General features: G+C 36.8%; 1 protein-coding gene across 1 annotated transcript in view; it reads left to right on the forward strand.

Moving 5' to 3' along the window:
- The window catches only part of LOXHD1 (lipoxygenase homology PLAT domains 1), a 293,979-nt gene that overhangs the window by 99,951 nt on the left and 181,826 nt on the right, over nucleotides 1-12,202 (forward strand). The window contains exon 6 of the mRNA XM_044681634.1: nucleotides 4,103-4,251. Coding sequence (XP_044537569.1) covers nucleotides 4,103-4,251 — 149 coding nt within the window. The remainder of the gene's footprint in view (nucleotides 1-4,102; nucleotides 4,252-12,202) is intronic.

Genomic DNA, 12,202 nt, shown 5'->3' on the forward strand with positions numbered 1-12,202 from the left:
TCCTTCCTTCCTTCCTTCCTTCCTTCCTTCCTTCCTTCCTTCCTTCCTTCCTTCCTTCCTTTCTCCATCACTACCACCAAGATTCTCTTTCTCCCCTTAAAAAAACCCAACTCCTCTCCCTTGTTATATGTTGGCATAATGAAGCAAAACAAATCCATGCATTGTCCAGGTCTGAAAATGTATTTCTCATTCTGTACCTCTACTCTAACACCTTTATGTCAAGAGGTGGATAGTGTGCTTATTGATATTCTGAAGCCATTGTATTTATCAGAGTTCTTAAGACTTTTAAAGTTGATTTTTAAAATCAATTTTTTGTTGTGTCCATTGCATAAATTAAATTATTCATGGGCAGTTGGGTGGCTCAGTGGTTTGAGAGCCAGGCTCAGAAATGAGAGATCTTAGGTTCAAATCAGGTCTCAGATGTTCTCAGCTGCATGACCCTGGGCAAGTCACTCAACCCCTATTGCCTTACCACTCTTCTGCTCTAAGACAGGAAGTAAAAGGTTTTTTTTTTAATTTTTTTAAACCCTTAACTTCTGTGTATTGACTTATAGGTGGAAGAGTGGTAAGGGTAGGCAATATCCTATTTTACACTCACCAGATTTGAGTGTAATGGGAAGTGTCTGAGGCCAGATTTGAACCTAGGACCTCCCGTCTCTAGGCCTGGCTCTCAATCCACTGAGCTACCCAGCTGCCCCCCAGGAAGTAAAAGTTTTAAAAGAAAAAAAAATTTAAATGATACTCTGATTCTGCCCACCTAATTTTATATCAATTCCTATGAGTCTTTCCAGGTTTCTCTATGTACAAACCTTTTTTTAAGACATAGTCATATTATTCCATCATATTCATATGCTTAATTCATTCAGCCATTCATAAACTAATGGACATTCTCTTCATTTCCAGCTATTTGCTACAACAAAAGTGCTTCTATGAATATTTTTGTACATGAATCTTTTGTGTATTTCTATGATTTCTTTTTGGCAGGTGCCTATGTAGTAAGTATCACTGGATTAAAGGGATATGCAGGGACTTCCAGTTTGCTTCACTCTACTAAAATGTCATAAGACTTTTGGGTATAGATCCAAGTTACTTTCCAGAATGACTAGATGAATTCACTTTGCATTAGTGAACTTTCATGGCCCTTTTTATAGTCATATTCTTTTCTGTTGATATTTTCTAATCTGGTGAGTGTAAAATAGGATATCAGAACTATTTAAATTTGCATTTCTCTTATGATTAGTGATTTGCAGTATTCTTTTCATTTTGTTGTTGATATTTTGCTTTTCTTCTTTTGAGACCTGTTTCTTCATATCTTTTGACCACTCACTTATAGGCAATGTCTCTGAAATATTTGAATTAATTCATTATGCATCTTGGATATCAGAGCTTTATTATAGAAAATTGCTGTAAGAATTTTTTCAAGTTAACGGCTTCCCTTCTAATTTTAGCTTCACTGATTTTGTACAAAAGCTTCTCAGTTGCATGTTATCAAAATTGTTCACTTTTATCTCCTGTGATTTCCTCTATTCCTCTCTATTTGTAGTCATAAAAAAGTATCTTCTTTTATGTTTCTCTAATTTTTTCATCAGGTAACCTTTTATATCTAGGCTTTGCATTCATTTGAAGATTATTGTAGTGTACACTGAAAGATGTTGGTCTTAATCAAATTTCTTCCAAGTGACTTTCCAGTTTTCACAGCAGTATTTTTTTGAACAGTGAATCCTTATCCCAATATTTGGAGTCTTTGGGTTTTATTGACACTAACCTAATATATTTGTTTGATTTTGTATCTTATGTTCCTACTCTGTTCCATTGACCAACTTTTCTATTTTTTAAAGCAGGAACAATTAGTTTTGATGATTACTGATTTATAGTATAGTTTGAGATCAGATACTATTGGGCCTCCTTCCTTCTGATTTTTTTCATTATTTCCCTTGAGATTTTGGATTTCTTTTGTCCCTTTCAAATGAATTTAAAAAATGATTCTATAAACTAACTCTTTGGTTGTTTAATTGGCAGGATATTGAATAAGTAAATTAACTTAAGTAGTTTTGCAATTTTTACTATATTAGCACAGACCACTCACAGGCAATTAATATAACTCCAATTATTTACAACTGTCTCTGTTTTTGCAAAGAGTATTTTATAGTAGCATTCATTTAATTGCTATGTTTGTCATTGTAAGTTGATGCCCAAATACTTTTGCATTCTATAGTTTATTTTAATGGAATTTCTCTTTCTCTTTTTTGTTATTTTTTGGGGGTAATATATAGAAAGTCTCATTATTTGTATAGATTTATTTTATGTCCTGCTACTTTATTGATGATATTAAATGTTTAAATTTTAGTTAAATCTCTAGATTTCTCTAAATAGACCATTATGTCATCAGCAAAATATGACAATTTTGTTTTTCCTTTGTCAATGCTTATTCTCTTGATTTCATTTTCATGTCTAATTTTTATAGCTAGCTTTTATTGAACTATATTAAATGTGAGTTATGATCATGGACATCCTTCTTTTATCTTTGATCTAGACACTATTTAGCATATGAAAAGCAAATGTATGGTATTGGATAGAGAGCTGGATCCATGCTAGGAAAAACCGGATTTGAGTTCCCCTCTTACACATTCTAACTCTGGACAAATCATGTAACCTTTCAGTTTTCTTGGCAACTTCTTAAGGTCTATATAGGTCACAGAGATGATGCCAGACTTCATTGGTGGATGGGATTTTCTCCTCTGTTTTCTACATGAACAAAATTAGAAGTTTAGTCTCTATCTCCATCATGTTAAAGAAAAGTTATTTATTCTCATATTTTTATTACATTCTTATGCTTTTTATAGAAAGTCTTTTCTTCAACTCTTGATTTAATTATGTAATTGTTTTTTTAAAACCCTTACTTTCCCTCTTAGAATGAATACTGAATATTGGTTCCCAGGCAGAAGAATGATAAAGGCTGGGCAATGGGGGTTATGTGACTTGACCAGGGTTACACAGCTAGGAAGTTTCTGAGGTCAAATTTGAACCCAGAACCTCCTGACTCTAGCCCTGGTTCTCAATTCACTGAACTACCTAGTTGCCCCTGTATAATTGCTTTTTAGAATAAATATCATTTAAGCAGATAGAATGTCAGGACTGGAGTCAGAAGGATTTGTTTTCAAATCTGTCTTCATACAGTTACTAGTTGTGTGACCCTAGGCAAGTCTCTTAACCCCAAGCCCTCACCACTTCTCTGTCTTAGAACTGATACTAAGACAGAAGGTAAGGGTTTAAAAAATAAAATAAGTACCATCTATTATGATACTTTAAAAAATATTGAACGAACCTTTTTTTGAGGTACAAATTCAATTTTGTTATGTTAGCTTTTAAAATATGTTTCTGTGTATCTTTGCTAATATTTTATTCAATATTTTACATTAATATTCATAAATGATATTGGCCAATAGCTTTATTTTTTCATTTTTGGTAGAATCTTTTTTACCCTATATTTTGCAAACAGTTTCTGTAACATTTTATTTTATTGTTCTTTGAGTGGTTGATTGACTTTGATTATAAATCCATGTGACCTTAGAGCTTTTTTCTTTGAATATTCATTTATAACCTGTTCAGTTTCTTTTGTTTTTTGAGATTGGGTTATAAAAATTCTTATTTCTTGTTCTGCTAATCTTGAGTATTTTATATTTTTATACCTAGTTATCCATTTAACTTATCACTTTTATTGACATGTAATTTGGCAAAATAGTTTCCAATAATTCCTTTTTTTTAATGTGCCTTTTTGTTTTTAATGTTGATAATCTGGTTTACTCCTCTTTAAAAGAAATCACATTAGCTAATAATTTATTAATTTTATTAGCTTTTTAAGGGTCTTTTTATTGTGTATGTATATTTTTCCTTTTGTTTTTGTTATTCTTTGATATTTCAGGATTTTTTTTTCATCAAGTTTTTTTTTGTTTTTTTTTTTTTTTTAGATTTAGCTATAGAGATATTTTAAAATGTGATTGTCAGTGGACTGATCATTGAGATGCCACAGAAGGCTTGGGCACTAGATATTTTTTCTTTGTGTTTTTTTGTTGTACACCTGTTTATATGTGCGTGTACCTAGGGGAACGGTTATTGGAAAGTGAAAAAGACAACTTTGAAAGAGGCTCAGAAGACAAGTTCACACTGGATGCACCAGATTTGGGGCAGCTGATAAGAATCAACATTGGCCATAACAATAAAGGCAAATCTCCAGGCTGGTTCCTATCCAAGGTGGGTTCTTTCCACTTGTTAATGAATCTTTATCACCTACAAGATAAATTTTACTTCTTCAGCATAATGTTCAAGGCCTTCCACTTTTAGGGTGAATGAATAGAAGAGACACATTTATGAAGCACTTATAATGTGATAGGTACTCTACTAAACACTGGAGATACAAATAGAAGATTGAGACGATTCCTGTTCTTAAAGCATTTACATTTCAAATGAGGGGGACAACTCCTAGAGGAGGGTAGTGTTTGAAGAAGAGTGTTTGTGTCTGAGAAATCAAAGATGGCAAGTGGAACTATAGGGCAATCAATTGCCATACCTTTTCTAGAAGTCAACAGTAGTATTGCTTTGTCTGCTGTTTCCAGATTGAGAAAAAAATGTAGGGAGAGGGGTAGAAGGTAGGGAGTAATATGAGCAGAATAGTTAGCAAGGACAGCGCTGGAGTGGATGGCTGGATGGAATGTGAAGTAGATCCAATCTGAGATGGGCTAGATAACCAATAAACCTTCATGAAGCACTAACTATGTGCTATGCACTGTGCTAAATGCAAAGATACAAAGATGCAAAAGTAGTTTCTGCCCTCAGGAAGTTTGTATTCTAATAAGGGAAATGATATGTAAGAATATATGAATGATACATACAAAGTACCTTACTTTTCCTACCTTACATTTCCCCCTTTGTTTTCATTGTTCTTTTGATTTTTCAGGATTTTTTTTTATCAAGAGATTTTTTTTTAAGATTTAACTATAAAAATAACCTAAAATGTGATTATGAGTGGATTGGTCCATTCTGACACTAGTGAAGGCTTGGGCATCAGATTTTTCTGCTTTGTTTTTTTTGTTGTTGTTGTTGTTGTATGCCTGTTTATATGTACATGTGCCTAGGGGAAAGGATGCTGGAAAATGAAAAAGACAACTTTGAAAAGGGGGCAGAAGACAAATTCACACTGGATGCACCATGAGTAACTACCTACTATGTTCTATTCATTTATGGTTATTCTCTTTATATTTATTTTGCTCATATGTGCATATATACACACATAGAGTCTACTCTATGAAAAGGGAAGGAATATTTATCTGTTCTCTAGGACTGGGGTAATTCATTCATTTTACTGCTTTTTAGTTATCATTTAATGTTCAGATTGTTCCCTCATGTCTAGCTTTTTCACTCTGTATCACTTCATATATATCTTCTTGGGTTTCTCTAAATTCCCCATAAAGGAAGATTATTTTTGTGGCAGCTAGCTTTCTTTAAGATGGATCGCAGTAGAGGTGGGAAGGTAAAAGTAGGAAGACTAGCTAAAAAGTCACTATAATAGTCTAGGTCAGTGATGGGTAAACTACAGCCCATGGGCCAGATGCTCCCCTAAAATGTTCTATCTGCCACGAATACAATGAGTAGGATACAATACACTGAAACTTCGAAAGAGTTTCCTTAGAAATAGACTAAAAGATGAGCATTTCCTTTCCTGTGGCCCCCTCTTTAAAAAGTTTGCCCATCACTGGTCTAGGTGAGAACAAATGAAGGTATTAATGGAGGAGTTGCCTTGATAGTAGGAAAGAGTAAATGGCTCAAGAGGCATTTTGAAGGCATATTAGATGGGATTTGGCAACTGATTAAACATTCGGGATGAGATAGAAGAAAGAGTCAAAGATGACTGAAGTTAGCCTGAGTGGCAGAGTAGATGGTATTGTCAGCAACAGAAATAGATACTGTCAGCGACAGAAATAGAAAATACCTCTGAACATAAGTAGGATTTGGAAGAAAGATGATGAGATCAGTTTTGGATGAAGAGAATTTGAGGTGGCTGTGGGACATCCAGGTGCACATCTCCAGGAAGAAGTTAGAAAAGTAGAACCAGAGGTTTTCAGAGAGATTGGTGAGGAAGATAGGTTGGTCAACTTGCTCAGGGTCCTGGTACTGTTATTATACCCATTTTGCAGATGAGGACACTGATTCTGAAATAGGTTAAGTGACTTGCCCAGGGATGCACAACTTGTAAGAGTATGAGACAGGATTTTCTTTCAGGCCTTCCTAATTCAAGGTCCAACACTATATACTCTGCCACCAAGCTGCAAGTAACTATGATATAATGGAGAATTTGATAACGTCAGAAGAACAAAAGAGAGTTCCAGAGAAGAAGCTATAAGATTAAGGGAGAGAGCTCACTTTCCACTGGAGTGGGATTGGGTTACCAGACTCCAGACTCCGAAACAGGCATTTTTCTTTGGTGGTGGTGGGGATGTTTTTTAATTGATTGATTTTATGATTTTGTTGGCATAAGATCAAAAATGAAGAAATTCCCTTTATCAATGCAGATCCTTGCCTCTCTTCAATTTATAATCTGAGGACTGCTGAAAGGTTAGGACATTCAGTATGTGTCAAGAGGTGGAACTTGAATTCAGATCTTGTTGGCCCTAGATCTCCCATACTTATGTTTTGTTTAGTTGTGTCAGGCTCTGTGTAACCCCTTTTGGAGTTTTCTTGGCAAAGATACTGGAATGATTTGTCATTTTCTTCTCCAGATCATTTTATAGATGAGGAAAATGAAACCAACAGCTAGTAATTGTCTGAGGGTTGCTTTTTACTCAGATCTTCCTGACTACAGGCACAGTACTCTATCCAATGTGCCACATAGCTGCCCGAAGCAATACTTAATTTAAATTTAAACTCTGGCATTTTTTTTGTTAATTTGTAGTTGTGATTTTATACATTTTGTGCTTCCCTCCCCCCTCTCTTTCTCTCTCTCTCTCTCTCTCTCTCTCTCTCTCTCTCTCTCTCTCTCGCTCTCTCTCCATCCACCCATCCATCCACACATCCACACATCCTGCATATCTATCTATCTAATCTATTATATACTATGAATATTATATATGTATGTATGTATACACATTTTATACACACACATACAAACAGCAGATGACAGAGACAGACACCCTTTCAATGATTAGATCAGTGCTGTCAAACTCAAACACAAATACAAATGGGGATCACAAACCCTACTGTCTATGATCTGACTCAGAAAACCACACACAAATAATATCTTTCCTCTATTGTATTTTTATTTATTTTGTTAAACATCTCCCGTTCACTCTTCACTCTGATTTGGGCAGCAGTCAGGAATGGTGTGGGCCAAGATGGGCTGCTTGCTTTGGGTCTTATGCCTCTGCTCAAGGCAACTCTCTAGGGCTGTGAGTTGAAGAGAAAATGCTGACCTAAAGCTGTAGTAGAGGGAGTTGCCCTAACCAGGGCTTTCCTCTGCCAATGCAATCACTGGTCTAGTGCCTATTGTTATTTTCTTTCTGGGGGTATCTTGGTCTGTGAGCTGGACCAGCAGGCAATTACTATTTGGCAAATATACATATACATTTACTAGCAATCAGTGTCAATCAACAGACATTCACAAAGGAAGAGTAGCATTAACAGTTAACAAAAACTATTCAAGAACCAAGATATACATCCTTTGAGGGGTTAAATGAATTGCAGTAGTAATAATCTAAAGGTTCTGGTACAAGGGGATACCTGAGATGAGCCTTTAAGGAAGGGAGGCATTCTTAGTGGTAGAAACACAGAAGGAGTGCATTCCAGGCAGAGAGAGAATACATAAAAGCAGGAGAGAAGGGGCTGAGATTGTGACTGGAATGTAGACTATATGAGAGGGAGTAACATGAAATAATTTTGGAAAAGTAGGTTGGACTCTAGGTCAGCTAGGTGGTGTAGGATAAGCCCGGAGTTAGAAGGGCTTGAGTTCAAATCCAGCTTCACACTTACTAGCTGTGTGACCCTGAGCAAGTCATTAACCTTGTTTCCCTCAGTTTCCTCATCTGTCAAATGAGCTCAAGAAGAAAATGGCAAACCACAGCAGTACCTTTGCCAAGAAAACCCCCAAAGGGGTCATGAGAAGTCAGACACTACTAATTGCCCCCCAAAAAAGTTGGATCCAGATTGTGGAGGGCCCTGAGTGCTGGGTTAAATAATTTGTAGTTTATGTATTATCCTGTGGATAATGCTGAAAGATTTTGAACAGAGAAATGATTTAGTCAAATCTGTACACTAGAATTGGAGGCATCAATGAAACCATGAAAAAATGCATGTTGACCTGTTAGGAAAAATATCTCTAATAATGAGGCTGGATTCTAGTAATCCAGTACCCTAGGAGGGGAGAAGAATAGTATACAGCTGGTCTAGGGGCAGGTGTTAAACTTTCACTGGCCCTAGAGTTTGTCTGTTTTCTCTGCCTGCCAGTGAACTGGGAACCATTCCAATTCCTAGAAGTGCCACAAGGATTAATTAATAAATCTGCTACAAAATTATGAATTTTCTCTTTATTTGTTTACCCTCCTGAACATATCCCGTTTGTACTTAGAAGTAAAACTCTAAAGAAAGATTCTTTAAACATTTTTTAACTTTAATTTTTAAAAATTCAATTTTATTTTCAGATTACAATTCTTCCAACAAAAACCATTACAAATATATATGGTCATGCAAAACAGATTTCCTCATTAGCTCTGTTTTTAAAAAAAAGAAAGAGAAAGAAAAGACAACATGCTTCAATCTATACTCTTAAGTACATCCCTCTTTACCTGCAAATAGATACCATATTTCATCATGAGTCCTTTGGAATGGTGGCTGGTCTCTGTGCTGATCAGTGTTACAGAGCCTTTCAAAGCTGATTATCTTTATGGCATTGCGGTTACTCTATAAATAAGTCTCCTAATTCTGCTCACTTCATTTTGTATCAGTTCATACAAGCCTTCCTGGGTGTTTCTGAAATCACTCTCTTTATCCTTCCTTAGAGCACAACAATTTTCTATCACATTCATTTGTCATAAATTGTTCAGTCATTCCTAAATTAAACTCCTAAGTTTCCCATTCTTTGTCACCATAAAAGAACTGCTATAAATATTTTTATGCATATGGGTCCTTTACTCTTTCTTTCATCATTAAGAGCAGTATTTGCTAGGTAAAAAAGTTTCTGTGGAGCAAGGTTAAGGGAACTCAGGAAAATGTTGCTTCTTCTTCTATAGGCAAAAGTGGGGACAGGCTACAGAATGAAGGTAGGAATACTAAGAAAGCAGAAAAGGGACTCCAATGAGCTAAAACCTTGGACTCGTTGGGGGGGGAAGAATGAGGCAACCAAGTAGAGTAGGCCATTTCTTTCTTTCCAATCATGGCTTTTTGTAATGTCATCCGAATTTGACCTTGAGTAATGAGGCCACAAGGTCTGAAGATGTGTGCAGATCAGTATCTGATTAGGATGAAATTTTTTACTTTTTAGCACCCAACTTTATCTATTGGTGGTATCAAATGGAACATCTGGCCCTCCTCTGTGCACTCTCAGTTCCTGGGTTCTTTATAGCGGTTTGTATCTCCCCTTGGTCCTTCCAACCAAATGAATCTTCTCAAGATTATGGTAATTGATTCCCTCTTGCCTTGCCCTAGACATCATCTAACCATGAAGAACAGCTTCTTTGAGGAGGGACTTCAGCAAAGGTCTATTAGTGCCACTAAAGTGTATTAACATTCTAATTTATTCAGTGATGTTCTCTTTCTGCTCCTCCTTTCATTGAATGATTGATATCAATTCTTGCCTGAATTATTGATATTGGATTCTTTGCCTTTTTTCTCTTCTGCACTTCACATTCTGCTAGTTTGCTTATGTAGCTGAAACTCTTAACCTACCATCTGTAAGGAGGGTTTAACAGAACACAGTCCATTTCCCAGGCTGACTACATTTCCTGACTCTGGTCAAGAGTTACAAGGGAACATGGTTTTTATAGAAAGTTTTGAACCCAGATCCTCTGAATTATGGCAGTGCCCTTCCACCATGCACCATATTGTATCTGAGTATTTTTTTAGCATCTCTGTTCTTGTTTCAGTCAGACATGGCAAAGATACTGGAGGGATTTGTCATTTCCTTCTCCAGTGCATTTTACAGTTGAAAAAAATTGAGGCAGAGTAAAGTGACTTGCTCAGAGTCACACAGCTAATGAGTGTCCAAGGCCAGATCTGAATTGGAGAATAGGAGTCTAACTCCAGGCCCAGTGCATCTGTAGATCTCAAACTGTGGTTGGACTTTGAAGCCTTACCTGATAGATAGTTATTTCAGTTGCTTCCCCAACTCCCACCTCTAATGTGGCTGGCCAAAATTCACATCCCCGAGGGAACACAGGAAAATCTGATTGTCCACTCTGTTCAGTGGCAGCATTTATTATCATCCTTTTCCCTCTCTCCCACTGCAGATTTCCAATTTTGAGAGAAAGGAAAAATAGCTCCTACTTGGAGTTCAGATGGGATAAGAGAGGCTGCCTGTCTCAGGCTCGGCCCCATTTCATAGTGTGGACTTGTCGGAGGGGTCATGGAGGATCTGGACTGTGGCCAGCAGCTTTGTGAATTCAAAAACTTAATTTTTTCATTTTATTGATGGCAAGCAGGCTCCAGTGGACTGATTCACTAACCAAACCCATAGAGACTAACCTGCTACTGTAGGAAGATCTGCCTTAATAATTCTTTATCTGGACAGGGTATTTTCTCCTAGTGGGCAGCTCCACTCAGAGGACTAAATTATAGATCAGAAAGTTGTTTGGTGACTCCAGAATTAGAGCAAAGGAAGATTAATATTGTAGGGGATATTCCTTTTAAGCAAAAATCACCTTCACATGTACGAAGATGACAGAGTTGTGGGTGGATATCAGGTTGATTGAAAAAAGAATCCAAGGTTTTAGTGGACTGCAAGTTCGATATAAGTCAATAGTATGAGCTGGTAGTCAAAAATATTAATATAGTCTTTAATCTTTAATAACAGAAGCATAATGTCCAGGGCTAGGGAGGCAGTAGTTCTATTGTTCTCTGTCCTGGTTAAATCACCTCTGTCAAATCACTGGAATATTCTGTTCAATTCTAGGCTTTTTAGAAAGAACACCAATGAATTAGAGTATACAGAAGAAGACAACAAAGATGATAATGGGCCTTATGATTCTGCCATGTGAACTCTGATTGAAGGATATAGTTTCAAATCCTGACTTTGCCCCAACCTAGGTGACCTTGTGTGAATCATTTCATCTCTATGAGCCTCGGTTTCCTATCTATAAAATAAAGGATTTGAATGAGATGACTTCAAAGTTGGTCTCTTCCAGGATTATCTCTTTGCTCCCCTGCTGGATGGTACACTGGATAGAGTGCCAGGCCTGAAATGAGGAAGACTACTCTTTCTGAGTTCAAATGCACCCTCAGACACTTACTATCTTTGTGACTCTAGTGAGTCTCAGCCCTGCTTGCTTAAATTTCCTCATCTGAAAAATGAGCGGGAGAAACAAATGGCAAACCATTCCAGTATCTTTGCCAAGAAAATCTCAGATGGGGTCAAGAAGATCTGAACATGACTGAACAATAAAATAATTCCCTGAAATGGGAACCTCCAGTCTGAAGAGAGAAAGCCTGGGGGAAGAGGGGAGAGAATGGGAACCATGATAGCCGTCTTCAAGTATTTGAAGGGTGGTCAAGTGGAATGTGGTTTGGACTTGAGGTACCATAGTGTAGCAGATAGGACCCTGGAGGTGAATGGATTCAAGGATCTTCTAGGTCCCTTTTAGATCTAAACCCATAGATTTGTCATAATCCTATGGTCCGATGACTTGTTCTCCTTGATCACGGAGAGCAAAAGGATAGAAATTGGAAAGTGGCAAAATTAGTCTTGTCGTCAGAAAAAAACTTCCTAAGAAATGTCTCCAAAGACAGACTGAGCAGCTTCAGGAATTGATGGGTCCCCATTCCTAGGGGTCTTTGAGTAATCACTGGATGACCACTTGCCAGGGATGACATAAAAGGAGATTCCCATTCAGGTGTGGACTGAACTCCAAGGCCCCCGCACTCCCTTTCCACTCTGAGATTCCATGACTCTGTGATATATATATATATATATATATATATATATATATATATATCAAGCTTGATG

Source organism: Gracilinanus agilis, chromosome 1 (genome assembly GCF_016433145.1).
Source record: "Gracilinanus agilis isolate LMUSP501 chromosome 1, AgileGrace, whole genome shotgun sequence".
Classification (NCBI taxonomy): domain Eukaryota; kingdom Metazoa; phylum Chordata; class Mammalia; order Didelphimorphia; family Didelphidae; genus Gracilinanus; species Gracilinanus agilis.